Source organism: Emys orbicularis, chromosome 2 (genome assembly GCF_028017835.1).
Source record: "Emys orbicularis isolate rEmyOrb1 chromosome 2, rEmyOrb1.hap1, whole genome shotgun sequence".
Lineage (NCBI taxonomy): Eukaryota > Metazoa > Chordata > Testudines > Emydidae > Emys > Emys orbicularis.
Genome location: NC_088684.1, coordinates 254,250,083 through 254,270,399, shown reverse-complemented (window position 1 = coordinate 254,270,399; position 20,317 = coordinate 254,250,083). Strand labels below are relative to the sequence as shown.

At 40.8% G+C, this 20,317-nt stretch overlaps 1 protein-coding gene across 1 annotated transcript in view; it reads left to right on the top strand.

Moving 5' to 3' along the window:
* The window catches only part of CDK14 (cyclin dependent kinase 14), a 411,838-nt gene that overhangs the window by 202,549 nt on the left and 188,972 nt on the right, over positions 1–20,317 (top strand). Inside the window, exon 6 of the mRNA XM_065399167.1 lies at positions 17,788–17,882. Coding sequence (XP_065255239.1) covers positions 17,788–17,882 — 95 coding nt within the window. The remainder of the gene's footprint in view (positions 1–17,787; positions 17,883–20,317) is intronic.

Sequence of the window (20,317 nt, the reverse complement as noted above, 5' to 3'; positions counted from 1 at the left end):
TTTTCATTGTGTATTTCATCTCTAAAATTTTGAGTACTACTTAAAAAAAAAAAAAAAAAAAAAGTATTTATTTTAGACCTGTATGTCTGGCAGCTCTATGGCTCCTAAGTAGCTTACATTTAAAACGCAGTCCATTTTAAATCAGTGCAGTACAACAGTGCTCTCTGCTTGTTAACATTTAAAAAAAATCCCTCATGTCACATGTCTGTCAAAAGCCGCCTTAAACAAATCCACTGAATATTTTTAATCAAACAGATGATGTATTATACCCACACTTGTGAAAACCACATCAAGGGATCCAAAAAACCCAATCCTGATTGGGATCACATTGTGCTAGGCACTGTACATGCATGTAATAAGAGACAGTCCTGGTTCCAAGGTGCTTCATCTAAGAGTTGGCAGTCTGTTTGAATTCTTCCTCAGCTTGACTTTTGTAAGTGCAAAGGAACTCTTCTGTGAAATTTTTACTGGGGACTCATTGATTCATCTACATGAAACAAATCTGGTAATCTTTCATTCTCCCGTGTCTTTGAAATAGAAAGCTGAAATTCTAAAGAAGTGTATTGATCTAGATGTGCTGCAGTTTCCCTTCTCCCAAATGTCCCACCTTCTTGAAGCCTTTCTTCCTGTTTCCAGGTCCCTTTCTCCTCCAGATCTCATGTGTGCCTCCTTCTCCCTCATTCTCTGTTCTTCTTCCTACACACTGTTGCTTCCATCCCACTCACTTGCTGTCTTCTGAACCCCCAACTGCTGAAACTAGTGCTTCCTCCCCAGTCAGCCTCATCAATGGGTGTGTTAACACTGAATCCAAATGCTCCTTTAGCAATAATGCCTGCTTACTAGAACTGGTTGGGAAATCTTGATGAAACCGAAAAAGTTTAAATTGAAAATTCTTCAAAAATGTTTCACCTGTCTAATCTCCGTCCCCCCGCCCCCAAAGAAAACTAAACTTTTTTTGGGGGGGGGCAAATCTTCCATTTTCCAAAAAGCCATTTTACATTAAATTCCAATGGAAACATTTTAAATAAGATTTACTTTTTTAAACCACCTTTTATGACCAGGATTCTATTTCTTGTGTGCATTTCACTGGGATTCTTAATACCTCTTTCACTCAGTGTGATATATTTTCTTGACTGAGCATTTTGATTCACTGAATAAATAGAAAATCTAGCATACAAAGGGATTTTCTTTTTTAAAAGAATATGTTCTGGATATATTGTATTATTTGTAGAAGAAAGTTATGAAATACAGAACTAGGATTGAATAATCATTGCATTCATGGCTCTCTTTGTGATTAAACCCATTGAGACTGATTTTCGATTGATCTGGACACAGCAGCAAAATGAGGATAGACACGTGCATGGAATTAAGCAGCAGGCCCCAGCTTTTACTAAACTTTAGCACAGGAGAGGCGTACTACCTGCCCATACTCTCCTATACCAGGCATTTAATTGGTTCCAGTGCTCCTTACCGTATAACCTGTAACTCGGGGTAGGCTCTCCTCAGTCTAGCCCTCAGGACTCAGCTCTCTCGGAGTCCTAGCACCCTTCCCTCTCACATGGTCCTAGAGCCCAGGTTCCAGCCAAATCCTAAATGTCTGCAGTTTTATAGCACCACAGCCTGAGTCCTGAGACTGACTCAGCTGCCGTGAGCCTGCTGCAGGTGTTTTATTGCAGTGTAGGCATACCTAGAGAGTGCAGAAATTTGGGGACCTCAGCCCACAACGTCTCACCAAATCCCAGGTTTTTTACCTCTGAGAACCGTTCATTTAATCCTTTTAACCACACTGGAAACCAGCCACAAGTTGTGATGAATTAACAGCTCACCCCAAGTACATCAAATACACCTCTACCTCGATATAACGTGACCCGATATAACACGAATTCGGATATAACGCGGTAAAGTAGTGCTCCGGGGGGGTGGGGCTGTGCACTCCGGTGGATCAAAGCAAGTTCGATATACAGCAGTTTCACCTACAATGTGGTAAGATTTTTTGGCTCCTGAGGACAGCGTTATATTGAGGTAGAGGTGTAGATCCTAAGTGCATCCCTATTTTACCCACTGTGGCTTGAAGGTGCCGCAAGGAAGGTTAAAAAAAACCCTCCCTGGTCCTCTGACAATTGGTCTATGCTAGAAAAAATTCCTTCTTGACGCCCAAATGGGCGATTGGCTAGAAGAGACTTACTGCGTCTGTCAGGTCAGGTTCCCATTCCTAGTTCATGGTGGCTTGGGTGGAGCTGCTGGAATGGAGCCAAAAGAGGCTCCTCATGGCCCTCACTCCAGGCTAAATCCTGTGAACTGTGGAATACTGGCCAATCAGTACCCTTCCCTCCCTCCCCCCAGCTGGCCAATGGGTGCTAGACATTTCCAGTGGGGAGGAACTACCTGGTATCCCTCACTGACTGTCCCCTCCCTCACTGCTGGGACTGTCCCTCTTGCCAACCAGCCCCATCAAGTTTCCCCACTTGTTGAGGCAGGTGGGAGGCATATTTGCTGAGCATCAACAGTTCTCATTGACTTCAAATGCAGTTTTGAGTGTTCAACATACGTGGGACTGTTCCCAATATTTCCCGTTGTTAGGTTACTTTTTCAATTACTTATAACTTTGCAAAGCTTTAACTATTCAAGCTGAAATTATCTATGCTGGGTGTCTGCATCAAATGGATCTTTTTGGAAAATTTCAGCTAAAACACCCATTTGTGAGAATAAGGTGAGGGAAAAATACGTTGAATGAGACAGTCCTATGGGGAAAATAGTATGTGAACATGTAATTTAAAGACTGTATGGTAATTAGAGTTGAGTGGATAATGGATTTGTTGTTGTTGTTGTTCAGTTGAAAAAAAATTGTTTAGTTTCAGGTTGAGTGAAACATTTTGTTCAACCTGAAACAATGTTTCATTTCAAGAATTTTAAATCTTTTATTATAAAATTGCAGTAAAATTCAAAATAAAGGCATGCCTAATCAAAAAAATCAAAATGTTTCATTTAAAAAAATACCTAAAAGGAACGTTTCAGATTTTTTATTATTATTATTTTTTTTTTACTGAAGCAATTCAGCAAATTTGACCCACATCCACAAATTTTTGGTTAACCCAAATCACCATTTTTCAACAAAAAAAATTGTGCACAAAAAATTTCACCCAGCTCTAATCATAATGCATATGCACAAGGATGCTAAATAAAGGTTGCACAGGCAATCTTAATTCTGGCATTGCCTAACTTTTGAGTGCTTGACTTTGCTACATCATTAATGTTCTTTTAACTTAGTTTTTGTGTGTAATTATAAATTTATTACATGAATAATAGATGCGTTGCAATTCATAATACAGGTATAGTAATCAGGACTACAGTACAGTTCTAATTCTTCATACTTGTAATTACCACTACTTGAAGCTTAACTTAATACCTGAATTACTTATTGTAGTTTTAGAATATTGGTCATTAATCACATGGTAGTTATACTGTGATTACTCTGCAGTTATACTTTTTGATATATGTAATTATATCAAAATTATATAATTAGAAGTTTAACATCATGGTTGAATTACCAGATTTTGAAGTAAAGCCTTTTTCCTATTCTACATAAAGAAAAGAATGTTAAGATAGAATTAATGTTGAGAGTTCATATCAGCAAATTAAGGATAACAGAATTTACCAAGCTGTTGTAATTATCCTGAAACAATCATTGCTCATGAAATTCAGAGTTAAGGTTTAAAAATCCTAAACATATTAAGGAAATGCATCATTAAGGCATCCTGTGGTGCCTTAACACTGTCTTAGTGATGTCATAAGGAAAAAAAATCTAATGTCGTGTGGTCTAGTGTCCTATTCTCAGCTTTGCCACTGAGTTACTGTGTGGCCTTGAGCAAGTCACTTCAGCCCAGATCCTCAGCATTGCAACGCCTAACCCCTCGGCAGCCTTCCATCTAGTGGAATCCTCGGCCCATGCCAGGCACCCAAGCTCCCTATGCAATGCCTGGAAACAGGCACCTAAGAAAGGGATGATCAGAAGCCAGAAAGCTGAGCAGGAGCTGCCTAAAGTGGCCAGTAGTGAAATGCTGAAGAGAGGGGTGGGGAGAGGGGCTGGAAGATAAGAGGCTCAGTCATCCAAGCGGCTAACCTGGTGTGCCTGCCTTGCAAGTGATAGATAGGAACCTCCCTCCTCTCAGGATGCTCAGCTGCAAACCCTCTCCTGGAGTTAAGCGGCTTACCTGGCTTAGGTGCCTAGGTAGCCTATGCACTGACAGCTGAAATTGTCTCCCGGTCAATACCTTTCTCACATTCATCCTACTTTTCCCTCTGCGCCTGGCTGTCTTTTGGGCAGGTGCTGTGCTGTCACCCTGCCACACCCCCAACTATCAGTGTCCTCCTGCCATGGGGTCTGACCGATATCAGGATTTAGGCATGCTCAGATACAGGATTGGGCCTCATTGGTGAAAGAGAGAACCCCTCCCCGCCCCCCCCGTCCCCAATTTGAATTGCACTTCAAGGCCTCTGGGACTTCAGCCAGGGCTCCAAGCTGCTTGGTAGCTGTGCAGCAGCATCAGGGCTTAGACCTAGGCTTGCCAACTTTCTACTCGCACAAAACCGAACACCCCTGTCTGCCCCCTGCCCTGCCCCTTCTCCGAGGCCCCGCCCCTGCTCACTCCATTCCCCCCTCCCTCTGTTGCTCGCTCTACCCACCCTCACTCACTCGCTCATTTTTTACCGGGCTGGGGCAGGGGGTTAGGGTGAGGGTTCCGGCTGGGGATGCGGGCTCTTGGGTGGGACCAGGAATGAGGGATTTAAGGTGCAGGAGGGAGCTCTGGGCTAGGGGGTGGAGCTGAGGGCTTCAGAGTATGGGAGGAGGCTCAGGGATGAGGCAGGGGGTTGGAGTGTGGGAGGGGGTAAGGACTCTGGCCAGGGGGTGTGGGTTCCGGAGTGGGGCCAGAAATGCAGGGGCTCAGGGTGTGGGGCGGGGCTCTGGGCTGGGGCAGGGGGTTAGGGTGTGGGGGGGCGTGAGGGCTCTGGGCTGGGGCTGGGGATGAGGGGTTTGTGGTGTAGGAGAGTGCTCCGGGCTGGGACCGAGGGGTTCGGAGGGCGGGAGGGGGATCAGGGCTGGGACAAGGGGTTGGGGCATGGGAGGGGGTCAGAAGTGCATACTCCCGGTAGCGCTTACCTCAAGCAGCTCCCGGAAGCAGCAGCATGTCCCCTCCCCCGGCTCCTATGTGGAGCCGCGTCCAGGCAGCTCTGCATGCTACCCTGTCCGCAGGCGCCGTCCCCGCAGCTCCCATTGGCCGCGGTTCCTGGCCAATGGAAGCAGCAGAGACATCGGTTAGGGTGGGGGCAGCGTGTGGAGCCCTCTGGTTGCGCCTACACATAGGAGCTGGAGGGGAGACATGCCACTACTTCCGGGAGCCATGTGGCACGCGGAGCCGCAGCAGGCAGGGAGTCTGCCTTAGCCCTGTTACGCCGTCGACCAGACTTTTAACGGCACAGTTGGCGGTGCTGACTGGAGCCGCCAAGGTCCCTTTTCAACCGGGTGTTGAAAACCAGACACCTGGCAACCCCACTTAGGCTGCTTTGTGAATGTGGACTGGTAGAAACTAAGGGGAGAGGCGAAGCTGAGCATCAACTTTGAAAATGTCAGTGGTGCCTAAATGGTGGACTTTAGGCACCTGAGTATCCTTGAGGGTCTGGGAGTTCATCTCTTTATGCCTCTGTTGACCCTCTCTCCATTTGTGTATTTTGATTGCAAATTCTTTGGTGCAGGGACTCTCTGACTATGTGATTGTGCAGTGCCTAGACTAACGAGGTCCCCATAATAATGAATCTGTAAAAATACATTTTATCTAATCTGGGATCACAAGCCCTAAAATGTCATCATTGTAATGGAATGATTGTTGCATGGCATCACTGCAAGGGCAGAATAAAGTTTGTTTGAAGGGGAAAAATTTTTTAATATCTGCATACAGCAGACGAGGCCTTGGTTGTTATATATGGCATGTAATCATTTTATTTAAAAAAAGACATCAGGTGTTACTGGGGTATGCGGGCAGATCCATTTGACGTATTTTCGCACGTTGTCTGGACTTGTTTTAATTGCGTTATGGTTCAAATTGACTTTTAATGTGAAGTTATGTTAATATTTTGGTTGGGAACATGAGACTAGGCACAGAATACAGTATTAAGAAAATGAGTTGAAGATGTCGAGATTTTTTACATGTTGGAGTAGGAGATAGAAATTACTAGCTTACATGAACTAAATCTCTTCTAAGCCTCACTTAACTTTCTTACTGCCTTGTTACTGTCAGCTGTGAGTGTCAACACCGTGAAGCTGAGACATTCCTTCAGCTTATCTTTCCTATTCTAGTATCTTCTTATCTTCCTCAGAGGGCCAGCTGCTTTTAAAATAAGCATAAACATTGTTTTGCCATCTCTTTGCTTGGGGGAAAATTTTAGAAGCAAACTATAAAATCAAACCAAATTGCCCACAAGGCTTAAATATGCACGTGGTCATCTAGGCAGTGACATGGTCTTATAATGCTTTATTGTCGTCTTTAAATAGAACTTTGAAATCTTGTAACAATGCATATTTTGTTGGTTAGAAGGTTCTGCAGTGTTAGTGAAAGGTGATATACAATATATATTGCATGGTTCATATCTATTGTCTTTTCTCTTCTTTCCGCTTACATGTAATTTCTACTAATGCTGATGATAGATGGTATGAACTACTATGATTAATGACAAATAAATGACAGGATGAGGACCCAGACATGACCCAGAGATCACGCAGAACATCAGAGTGAGCAAAAAGGCTGCTGGATGGCATGTCTGTCCCCCATGTGTTATGACAGATGAGCCTGACTACTGATGGAATGGTTTCCTTTTATGTTGAAGGAATACTTGTGATATATTGAGATAATAGGATTTGTGAGGAAGGAGGATAATACTGGCAGAAAGGTGGCAGTAATTTATGGTGCAGTACCACAAGGGTTTACCATGATAATCTACACCAGGGGTCGGCAACCTTTCAGAAGTGGTGTGCTGAGTCTTCATTTATTCACTGTAATTTAAGGTTTCGCATGCCAGTAATACATTTTAACGTTTTTAGAAGGTCTCTTTCTATAAGTCTATAATATATAACTAAACTATTGTTGTATGTAAAGTAAATAAGGTTTTTAAAATGTTTAAGAATCTTCATTTAAAATTAAATTAAAATGCAGATCCCCTGGGACCGGTGGCCAGGACCCGGGCAGTGTGAGTGCCACTGAAAATCAGCTCGTGTGCCGCCTTTGGCACGCGTGCCATAGGTTGCCTACCCTTGATCTACACCATGTCAAGCTTTACAGTGGATCATAATTAGAGGTTATTCGCAGCACAAATATATATTACTAAATTGTAGCGTGTGTTAAACACAAACAACCCTATATTAATGCAGCATTAAGACTGCACAGTTTAAATGCTGAAATCACATGATGCAGAAGTCAAGGTATGTACTGACACTTGGCCTTGCAGTGGAATATTTCTGTTTTCCTAGTTAGAACATATCTTGATAAAACATATCAAGAATTGCGGGAGAGAGACATCAGAGCCGTCTCCTTGGCTGGTGATGCAGTTCCTGTTTCTGTAAGTCACTTCTTCTCTGCCCTGTGACTGGCAGCTAGCTTTGTGCTGCCACTCCTCTCCTCTTCAGCCAGCCCGTCCTATTTCTTCTATAACCTCTTTTTTCATGGGGGCAGGGATTAGAACAGACCGCAGTACAATTTTAAATCAGTTTTATAATGGCATTTTCAATATTGTTTCCTATCCCATTCTTTATATAGCCTAATGTTTTGTTTGCTTTTTTATTGTTGTTGCACATAGAACAGATGTTTACATCAGGCTGTCTACAATGACCAGTGGGGCTTTCTTGAGTAGATACAGTTAATTTTGAACTCAGTATGAGTAGCTGAAATGATCACTTCCAATGTGCATCACCTTGCACCTGCAACGTTGCATTTCACCTGCAGCGATGCTGCCTATTCATCATAGTTTGGTTAGGTCCCTTTGGAGTTCCTTACGCTCCTCTGTAGTGTTGGCTAATTTAAATAATTTTTTATCAGCTGCAAATTTGTCTCCCTGCCTACTTACCTGACCTTATCTCTTATTGCATGGTCAGAGGGCCCAATTTTCTGCTTGTATCACCGCCATCTCTCTGCTTTCTTCCATGCCATTTCCTGCGCCTGGAACACGCTTACCCAGCTGGTCTACAAGGCCATTTCTTTTTCCTCAGCCAAATGCTCCCAGAATACAGTGACATGTACAAGACAATAGTTAGGGCCCTACCAAATTCACGGTGCATTTTGGTCAATTTTTATTTTAAAAATTGTAAATTTCATTATTCCAGCTATTTAACTCTGAAATTTCACAGCGTTGTAACTGTAGGGGTCCTGGCCCAAAAAGGAGTTGTGGGGCGGGGGATTGCACAGTTATTGCAGGGGCGGTTGTGGTATTGCTACCCTTACTTCTGCACTGTTGTTGGTGGCAGTGCTGCCTTTAGAGCTGGGCAGCTGGAGAGTAGCAGTTGCTGGCTGGCATCCCAGCTCTGAAGGCAGAGCTGCCGCCGCCAGCAGCAGCGCAGAAGTAAGAGTGGCATGGTATTGCCACCCTTACTTCTTCACTGTTGTCAGCAGAGCTGGACTCTCAGTCAGCAGCTGCCACTCTCCAGCCACCCAGCTCTGAAGGCAGCAGCACAGAAGTAAGGGTGGCATGGTATGGTATTGCCATACTTACTTCTGCATTGCTGCTGGCGGAGCACTGCCTTCAGAGCTGGGCGTCCAGCCAACAGTCACCACTCTCCGGCCGCCCAGCTCTGAAGGCAGCAGCACAGAAGTAAGGGTGGCATGGTATGGTATTGCTGCTGGTGGGGTGCTGCCTTCGGAGTTGGGCGCCCAGCCAACAGCTGCTGCTCTCTGGTTGCCCAGCTCTGAAGTCAGCACAGAAGTAAGGGTGGCAATACTGTGATTCCCCTAAAATAACCTTGCGACCCCCCCTGCATCTCCCTTTTAGGTCAGGATCCACAGTTTGAAAAACGCTGGTCTCTTCCCCCCCCCCCCCCCCCCGCAATGAATTCTGTATAGTATAGGTTAAAAGCACACAAAAGACCAGATTTCACGGGGATGAGGGGAGACCAGATTTCACAGTTCGTGATGTGTTTTTCATGGCCGTGAATTTGGTAGGGCACAAGCAATAGCTAACTACGTTGTCTATTTACTGAACTAATCTAGAAAAGGAAAACTTTACTCCCACATGCCTTTATGCCAAGGGCAATATCCTTCCCTGAGTAACTTTTTAATCTTGTTGATGTCCCTGCTAGACTTCCCCCCCAACTCTTCCCTACTTTCTTTTTTGCCTCATTTTGTCATCGCTGAAATTAGTTTGTAAGTTCCTTGAGAAAGGGATCTTGCCATTTTGTTTTGATTTTGAAGCACCTAGCACAGTTGGATGATGGAAAAAAATATAATGCATGTCTCCTCATTAGCTGGACAGAAGTTGTTTGTGGCGCTTGAGATTTCCTGGCTTTCCTTTTTTTTCCCCCTGCGACAGTAGCAAATGTTCTACAACAAGGTTCTAGTGCTTTGAAAGTTAATTGCTAATTATTTAAAACTCCACCTGTCTTAAAGCTATTTGTTAGTAAATGTATTATTCATGCTGTAACTATATTTCATTTAAAACACTAACAAATCCTGATCTTTTCATATTCCTAGTTCATATTATACTTCTTTCAATAGCAAACTAAAACATCATTTGTCTAATTTTCACTATATAACTTTTAAAAATTGTAATTTTAGTAAATATTATTGATGGAATTATTTTCTGGTTTGTTTTTCATCACCACTACCTTTCTCTGACCTCTAAATCATTCCACAGGAGACAAAATGATGTCACGTTCGTTGCAGCCTTATTGTCCAGCTGTTAGCAAAAAGGCATATTGGACCTCACCCACACATACAAATGAAATTGACATGATCCTTGAAAGGTTTCTGTTTCACTCCCTTCTTAAAAAATAGCAAAATGTATGCCACAAGCCTTTTTTCCTGCAGCCTGAAGTACATGCTGACACAAATAATATCACAGTGCCTTTCATACAGTACTTTTGCTTGTGGAGATGCCTCAGTAAGAAATATAACAAAGTAATTTTTTTTTTAGGAAAATGTATCTTTATATATAATTCTTAATTTGTAAGTAGGACAGTGAAATATGCTTGTAGTTAACTGGGTTATTGTGAATCTCAGTTATGCCCATTCCTTTCCTGCCAAGACCGCCCTGGATACCTACAGCAAATACAAAAATGTACTTATCTACAAAAAGAAATCCATTAGAGAGAGAGAGAGAGAAGCTAAGTGATCTCTTGTCACAGTTTGACACATCAGGGGCAAAATCCTGACCCCATTGAATTTGATAACAAAATTCCCTTTGACTTCAGTGGATACAGATTTTTCTACAAGTGTTTAACCCCATTACTACTTTACTTTGTTCTGCCTGTGTGTGTGTGTGTGTGTATACATACACTACCCACATATGTATACACACGCATAGATATCTTACACAAAAACTACATTAAAAACATTAGTAAGGTTGCAAAGTTAAGGACTCAAAAGTTTAAATGACAGTATTAAGTTGATCTGTGCAACTCCTCCTCCATATGTTGCCCCCCTCTCCAGACATCTGGCTCTTGTCTCTTCTGCATTTGAATCAGGCAGCTTCCTCCTCCATGAGGCCTGGGCTCAGGAGGGAGATCACTGACCCTCCAGGAAGGATAGGTGTCTGGATGAGGCATAGCAGGCAGCAGCTCAGAGCTGCAATTGCAGGGGAAAGCCCTGCTCTGCCCTGTGCTGGAACATGTCCATTGCAGATGGAATCTTTGGGGAATTTAGCTGCTAAAATCTAAGAACTCTTTACTGCACATGTACAAACTGCGATTTTTCAAAGGCTTTCAACTTGGCCAACTTTGGGCAGATTTTCATGGGGTGCCAAAAGGTACAACCATGACACAAAGGCCAAATTTTGACTTTCCACTCCAAATCATGGTGGTCCTAATGGCATTCAAAGGAAAAGTCACCAGAATTTTGTAACATGGGCAAAACAATGTATTTTTCCCTAGCATCATTCTTGGAAATTGCTGAACGGTTTTGGCTGAAATTTCTCCAAAAAAATTCCACCAGGAGGCAGACACCCAGCGTGGAAAACTTCAGCCAAAACAGTTAGTTTGACAAAGTTATTAAACAACTGAAAACAGGGTTTTATAATGGTAAGGCTTGAAATATCTTAAATGGTGCCACCAGCCCCACCTATAATATACACACACAGAGCACTGAACAGTACTAAAGGTGCTGAACACGTGATGTGTGAAAGTATGACAAGAAATGACATAGTTGTTTACTGTACGCAGTGGAATAATTATACTTTACATCACTGACCGCTTCTTAAATGCTGAAATAGAATATGGAGACAAGCTATGACTGGTTACGACTAGATAGAAGTGGCACTTAAGATCTTTCTGTTGCATTTTGACTCTTTAATATGTGAATGACACTTCATTCTTTTGTTAACCTTCAGTCTGTACCTGTAGACAATCTGAAAGGAAAGTAAATACCATACATAATTCATACAGCTATATAAAAATCCAGCTAATGGCTGAATGTAACTCATTCCAGTTAACATATCAACTATTTTCCATTTTCCTTGTAATAAGTGCTTTATACATATTAACCAAGTAATGCTGTCAACACATTATCCCAATGTTACAGATGGATAAACTGAGGCACAGATGTGCTATGATCTTGGGCATGTCATAACCTAACAGTGGTTAAGCCAGGAGTAAAACCCAAGATTCCTGACTCCTATTCTTTCTTTCCTATAATACATAGTGCCTGTTTTAAGAATACACTGCATTACCAAGTGGCCTCAGCACATAGGGACTTCGCACAAATGTGAATGGTAAAATATTAAACCACATCTTCATTAAGCAAATTGAGTCTAAACATAACCATGCAGTTAATCACATCTAATGTGATTCTATTTTTCTTCAGCAAAATAACTTATTGTACCCACCAATGAAGCACCAGCAAATACTTTTTTCAAAGGCAATTCTGGCCTTCTACTATCTTGTTACTCCTCTCTGACTCTTTACAGGAAGATTTAAGATGAGAGCCACTTTAACTTGGAAGAGGGAGTCACTAAGATGAATTGTCTCTGAACAGACCAACCCTAACATTTCCCAGCAGGAAGTTTCCCCACAACTACTACTCCTTGAAATTAAAATTATCTATGGGTCAACAAAGTTGTGTGTTGGTTTTGAAGAACCTTGTTGTTCGGGTTTTTTGTTTTCCAGACCAAACCCATTGTGGGTTCCAGTCTACTCAGTCCACCTGAGTTTGGTGTGGGGGTGGAGTTTCAGAGAAAAGTTTTTGGTTTTGGCCCATCACAGGTAAAAACACAGTTTGAAGTTCAGATGAAGCTACCTTGTCTTAAGGCTTCATTCACTAAATGCTTACATGTCTTCCCATCTTAGTTAAGGTAGTATGATATATACATAAAGTAACACACACACATAATTGTTTGTCACAGCTCTCAAAACATTATTGCCCATGCTCTCCATTACCCATTTTGCATTAGAGGCATAAAATGTACAAGGAACCCCAATCCAACATAGAGATTTCTAGTTTGTGTACTGTAAGTGTGCAAATGTAGAGACTTTAGCCCTTTTTCTGAGTGGTGCTTAGTACCAGTGGCTCACGCATGAGCATTATTGAACTCATTGTAGATTACAGAAAGTAATGGTTGGTGATAATTTTAACTACTGCTTTATCTCATTGCCTGACTCCCAAGTGAGTCTTTTAATTTTGGGAATTTATCCTATCTGAGAATGACTAAAAACATTTAATAGAGAACAAGCACCTATGCATCCAACCAAATGTAGTAATATTTAGCCCAAATACTGATTTTTTTTTAAAGACTCGTGCTAGCATGCCTACTGAAGACTCATTGGGGAAATGAATTAAAAATGCTGCCATCTGTTTACCTTACATTTGATGTGAGGATAAAAATCTTAGTATCAAAGTAATATTACATCATTAGTTTTTCAGAATAAATGCTAAGTATACTGTACATATTGGTATATTCCCTGCTGCTGTTGTGGTTTCTTGAAGTGCTGTCTCAACAATATTTTAGTCTTCTTTCCCCAAAAAACATGTTTAGTGTGACATTGGTAGGTGATGATGACTAGATTTGGTTGACAATCTGTAGGAGAATATTTTGTTCTAGCTGTAACAGCAGGAGCAGCAGCACCTGACTCCTTGTTGAGCTCCAACAGCAACTGTATTGGCAGCTTCAAAATTGAATTCAGGTCTGTCACAGAGACCTATGCTGTTTCATTCTCTAGTCTTCCTGCCTTTAGATGCTACTTATTTGGTCCCATCTTTGAATTTAGCAGTTCTATCCACTTCTGAACAGGAACTTACACAAAATGCCTTGTGAGATTTCAACAGCAGTTATTTGTGACCATTTGTTTTGAAAGGAGACGTTTCTAAATGTCTTCATACTCTAGATTATGCATGCCACTTAAAAAACAAGGATTTTTTTTTGGTGGGCGGTAGAAGAAGGGGGAAATGCAGTCCACTTATTAAATCACACATGTTTAGCCTATGGGTCAAGAAATGTTTTGTGTTGTCTCTTGGTATAGTTTTCAAAAACAATAGGCAGAATTTGGCTCCCATATTGCTTCCATTAGTTACACTAATGTAAATGCAGAGCAACTCCATTGATTGCATCTGTTACCCTGGATTTACACCAATGTAACTGATGGCAGAACTGATTTTTGGTTTCCACAATATAAAAATATTATATATGTAATGACAGTCGAGAAGGATTTTTTTCCCCATGTATATTAAACTGCTCTATTATTTACTTCTTTCTGTGGGACTAATGTGGGAGGCAAAGAACCCATAGCAGCCATTTTGTAATTCTTGTGGCCTGTGGTAGATATTGAAGATCCAGAAAAAAACAGTCAGATAAGGGAGAGAATTAGCTATTACAGATGATAAATGAGAGGCAGGAGTAAGGGGGTATGTGTAGGAGGAGAGATTGTACAAAAACCTGAGGGTGTGTTGCTTGCAATGTACTGTTTAAGCTTTAATGACCCATTTAGAGGTTTTAACAATGAAGTAATAGCCATCTAGAAGAGGTAGCCTGAACAGTGAAGACTGAGAGGTCATAAATACTATTTCAGCATGTAGCTCTACTAAGCTTGTGTCAGGATATTTTTAATGCGTCCCTCTGTATGGGAGAGAGTGGGATGGTGAGTTGAAAAGGGGTGAGGGCTTTATGTAGTATCACATTCTGTCTGCTGTTCACTTCTTTCCATTTAAAAAAAAAAGTGTGTGTATTTAGTTGGCTTTTACCCTACAACTTGAACACAATTATAGTCCTCCTTAAGGTTATAAACTGAGACAATTATTAAAATTGTGTTATGATCTTTCTTGCTTCCTTTCCTCTTTCCAAAACAGCCTGTTCCACTTACCCTGGTTCCTTGTTGAATGATAGCTGTTACTAAAGATAAACTGGTTAATGGAGTTTCTTACTACCTGTTTACCTCCTCTGAGCTCCATGTCAGCTTCTCTCTTTTTGATACATTCTACCTCTGTGTTTGTTCCTTGATAGCAGGGTCAGTCAGGACTCATCTCCGAGAAAAATTCCAATTTGGTTTTGGCTCCCAATGGCCAAAAATTTCTCCCTCCAGGCACTATAGTTCTTCTAGTGATACCCCAGTAAAAGCATAATGAACGGGTAAGAATTAGCTAATGTCCGGAGGGATAAAGAAATGCTAGAGTTTTTAAAATATTCCTATATTAGTGTTATCAGCTGTTCACTGATCAGGTGACTGCCTGAAGTGTTTATCTCCTTTAGGTGATCGTTAGCTTACTGTCATAAGGTGGCCCTGCCTAGAGCACCCTCCTGTGACAGGCCATAGCATGAGAGGTGCGCCTACCTCAGTTTCCCTTTGAGTCTCCCGAAATTGTCAAAATAGTTTTTGTGAATATAAGTATCCCTTGAGGGGTTAATTTATTATAAAAGTCCCACAAACAAGTCCCATAACCATAATCCAGAAACTGCATCAAGTAGAGCACTTCTGCTCCTCACCACATTCTGGTTATAAACTGCAGTGCAGCCTCTGCGCCCCTCACCATGCCCTGGCTCTGAGAGCCAGCAGGCATCTCCCTCTGCTGCTCTCAGCCTTCAGTCCTCACCAGCCTCTCTGGCCATGGCTCTGTGGCACTGGAAGGATAGCAGGCCAGCCCATCCACTGGCTTCCTGATAATTCTGTCCTCTTTCCAGGAATGGTCTGCAGATAGCTTTCTGCAGGTTTGCTTGGAGAGCTCCTCCAGGCTCTTGACTCTGGCAGTCTTAACTCACCAGCTCTCTTCTCTCACTGGATCTTCCCTTCCCTCTGATTGTCCCTCATCTTTTATAGACCCAGGTGCTGCCCCGCCCTCTTAATTGGCCAAAGTGGGAGTACCTGTTGTGGAACAGGGGTGCTGGACCTACTTAATTTACTGGGACCAGCCACCCTGTGACACGCACCAATAACAGCTTTAATTTGGCCTTTTATACTGAAATTGTGAGATTGAACATTCCTGATATCAAGCAGTAGTAAAAGCTACAGGAATAGGGGGGATTAAAGGAGAGGAAATCTCAGCCAAGATCCTTTGTGGCATTCCCCGAACTGTTCTATCAAGAGAAGGGGTTTGCCTCACCTTTGGTCAATGAGCCTGGGATCCAGCCTTCAAGATCCACAAATCCTGTAGGAGTCACCTGAGGCCAAAGTCATCTATGTGGATCACTGGCTCTGGATCCTTGGTGTGTCCCTGTCCCATCATCCTCCACTTCCTCACAACATAGCTCCAGTAGGGGGGTGCTAGCTGGGACTGCCAAACAAGAATCCTTAAATGGAGTGGGGGCGAGTTGCACATTGCAATGGAGTTGTTGCCCAGGGCTGTATTACATTTTCAGGGTAATCCCTAGAGGGCCAGTTTGGGAGACAATGTGTGCATGCCTCCACTCAAAGCAGGGCTGTCCATTCCTGATCTCCTGGGTGAGTCCCAACCCTTCAGAGTACACTCTACTCTGTTCCATGGAAGTGTCTGAGCCTCTTCTGTGCATGGGAAAGAGGGATGCCCACATACAGATGATGTTGGCACAATCTGGTGCTTCATTATTTTCCAAAACAACAGGGAAGAGGGGAAGAGGAAAAATTAGTCACGGTAAATGACTACCAAGACATACCATATATTTCTGTGTATAATATACTCCATGATGATAACTGGTATTAATCCTTCTTAGATGTATGCATGACGAGGCACCAATGACATGTTGACATTGGTAACAACACATGGCTTGTCATATCATATTGCTTAACTATGGCATATTTTGTGGAACATTAAATATACATGTTAATTATTCATTGCGAAGCAAGCATTAAATATGCATTGCAGTGCAAAAGAAATTTTTTTGGGGGGAATCTTCTGCAGATTCAGTAGACAAAGATTTCTGTCACTATTCTAAAACCCTGATGTTAATAAGAAATATGAATTGATAACATTTATAAAAAGATATGAAAACACTGCTTAACTTATTTTTCTATTGTCACTGACTAATACAAATAGTTAATTCCCACAAATCTGAATGTGTATGGGGGGAAGTTATCAAAGTGCTATGTACAGAATATGTGATTGCCTTTCGTTAGAAAGCTCCTTTTGTGTTTTGCCTATGAAAGGGAAATGTCATTTTGAAAAATGTTCAGATCTTATCCGAGATAAATCTTATGTGAGATACAAAAAGATTTTAGATTATAAAATCAACATACACATTTGATAGGCTAGAAGGTAATGGTTTGAGTCACTCAGTGGAGACCACTCAAATGAAACCGCTGTTATTTCTGCCTCAGAGCAGGGTTGAGTTTGACTGGCAAAATGGAGAAGACAACATTGAGAGAAGGATGGCTTTATCCTCATTAGTGCTGTGAGAATAAATGATTTTTCATTTCACTGGCTGTGCTGAAAACTGGGGGAGGGAAGGTCATTTTGGGTAGACCCAAGACAAAAAGAAATCATATTTTTCAGCAAACCAAAAAGTTAAAAAAAAAAAAACAAAAAAAAAAACAAAAAAAAAAACTTTGGGCTGAACAAAACATTTTGCTTTGTTATGAACATTTTTTATTAATAAAATTGAAATAAATTTCAAAACAAAGTCATTCAAATTGAAAAATTTAAACCCAAAAAATGCAGGTTTGGGTCAACCAAGACATTTCACAAATTTAAATTTCCTGAATTGTTTTTATATATATATATATAAACCTTTTTTAAAAAAAAACTAGAAAAAAACTGAAACATTTCACTTAAACATTTTCAAAGTGAACCGTTTTGTTGTTGTCCGGATTTATTTTTAGGTTTTTTTGACCAAAACAATTCAGTGAATTTGACACAAATTTGTGAAATATTGATTCAAATCTGTATTTTTTGAGTGAAAAGTTTTGCCCCAAAATTTTGCCTAACCCTAATCTTGAGACATGCGGAAGGATGAAATTGAGGGCATTTTAGCACCTCTCAGGACCAAGCCATCGATGGCCAGCCAGCGAATGAAATCTGTAGAGTGACTGATTTACCATCCTAATCATTTTAAAAACAAATGGGCTAATCCTTCACTATAAAATATTTATTTCTTGTGGAAGTAACATGTTCTTTATAATGTGTACATTTTGCTTTGCAGCTTCTCTTTTGAAAGGACTGAAACATGCTAACATTGTGCTGCTTCATGACATCATTCACACCAAGGAGACATTGACACTTGTGTTTGAATATGTGGTAAGTAAAATTAATTTAATGTGCTAGGTAAGCTCGGAAGAATTTAATTTTTGTTGGTAAATGTTGATTTATCGTACATGCACAAAGCGACATAAGTGATTCCATCTATGATTATTGACATTTACAGATAGGCAACATAAGAAAAATGCTGCTTAAGAACTTCAGAGTTTGATTGAAGGATATTTACTTTGTATATTTTGACTTGGGATTTTGACAATTTGTGTTATAATGATTATAAGTTATAATGTTTTGAATCTCAATATCTGCTGTCGAGAAATAATTCTGACCTCCCTCTTACAGCCAGCAACTGTGAAAATTTAAATTGATCAAAATAAAAAAAAATTTAAAAAGAAATGTTATCCATTGAAATTACGAAAAAATAAAAGTAGAATTCTGCCAAGCCTAGTTTTAGTGAATGATCCAAAGCCCATTGAAGTAAATGGAAAAACTCTCATTAACTGCAGTGGGATTTGGAACAGGCACATGATAACCCATTGCTCTCTCCATAAGAGTGAATATTATAAAAGGAGCTGTTTTGTAATGGAATATCTTGAAACTGGAAAGCTTGCTACAATAGCCCTGTGTCTGAGGCAGTTAAGTGGCTGTAAGAACACTTCAGGTCACTGTAATGTTAAACTGACTTTTCAGCTGGTTTATTTAACATGTGTCCTGGGCCTGGCCTATTTGTGAGAACATTTTCTTTAGTGTCAGGATAGATGGTAATTCAAAAATGGTTAAGGAGAGCAAATAGGATTAAAATGCTCCACAGGTAATATCTACATCAAATGAATGTGACAAGTGAAAATGACTTTTGTTGTGACTAGCCAGTGCATGGTTTCTGAAAGGACCTTCATTAGTAAGCAGTGTCAGTAAGGAAGGTCTGATGCATACAATTTAGGCTTCATAGATTTATTTTTCCCCCTGACTGATGTTTCAGCTATTAATTAAAACTTCAATTTGCATAGTACACAGTGTAACGATCTAATGGTGTTCAGAGTATTACTTTCCCAAATCTTGGGCTTGAACTCCTAATTAATCTTTCTACATTTTCCTAAGATAGACATATGGTACTGGTGTAGAACTACTTCAGCATTTAGCTGTGGAATCATGCCGTGTACCATCATAATTAACCTCCCAATTTTCACAGATGGATCTAAGAACATGTAATTTATATGAAACAAATGAGTCTAGAGGAGATTTGACTTTAATAGAATATCTGTCATTGTACTGTAGTCAATAAGGCTCTGCATTTTTTGCATTACTAGTTTGGTTTTTTTAAACTTTGACTGATTTTACAATAAAATTAATATGGATTGGATTAATACTTAAGACAGCATAGTAGTTTTCCCCCCTCTCCTCAGTAGCATCCCTTAATTTTTACAAGATGAAGTACACTGTTTATCATCTGGAGAAGACGTTCACCTCATTTGTTTGCATATAAATGATATATTTTAATAATGTGGTTATTTGGCTACAGAAGACTAGTGCAGAGCAGCTGCATACATCACTGTTTCCCTACATCAGGTGTAGCGACATCAACACAAATCTGATTGCTTTTGTTTAATCAATTGTTCCAGTGTGCCTAACTTATAAACTGAATCAGCATTAAAAAAGTCTTGACAGCTAATATTATACAAATATATCTCCATTGTCTGTTACATAATTTTACATGAATACAGTTTTGCAATCTTATGTCAACTACTGTTTAGATCTATTGAGTACTGCTGGCTGAGAAATGAAAAATGTTTTCCATGAGAAATTTCATGGAATTTGTTGCCTTTTTTTATCTATTTCAAACATCTTGCTTTTCCCAACCATCTCTAATATTTACACCTCCCCCATATTGAGTTAAAAATGCTTAGGCCCTTATCCTGCAAAAAAAAAATTATGAACACTTGCTTAATTTCGTGCCTGCGAGCAGTCCCACTGAACTCATAAATGATTTCTGAACTGGGGCCTTAAGGCTTAAACCTATGAGGTGCTGAGTACTTTCAACTCCCATTAACTCATTAGAAGTTGAGGGTGCTCAGGACCTTGCAAGACTGAGGCCATTTCAGTTTCCAAGTTATAATTCTCAAAAGTAATTGGTAAAGATATGAGGAAATAACTTCAATAACCATTATGGGTCCTTTTGCAGCAGTGAAATTCAACAATATTTGGGGTACCATGTGGTGCAGGAACTCCCCCAAACAGAGGGTGGCAGGCAGGAAGAGAGACCAAGAAGGACTCACTCTACAATTCCCTGGACCCAGAACATGGTGCTGGCAGTTCATCCCCCTTCCCTTGATGACAGCCTTCTCCCATTGCCATTGAATGCAATTAGTCCTACATCTCAAGTAGTAGAAGTCTGTGCTGCAAATTCAAGGTTCTGACTCTCCTGATGATGCCTGATGGGAGAGCTGTTCCAATTGTACATAATAAAATCTGCTTTTAAT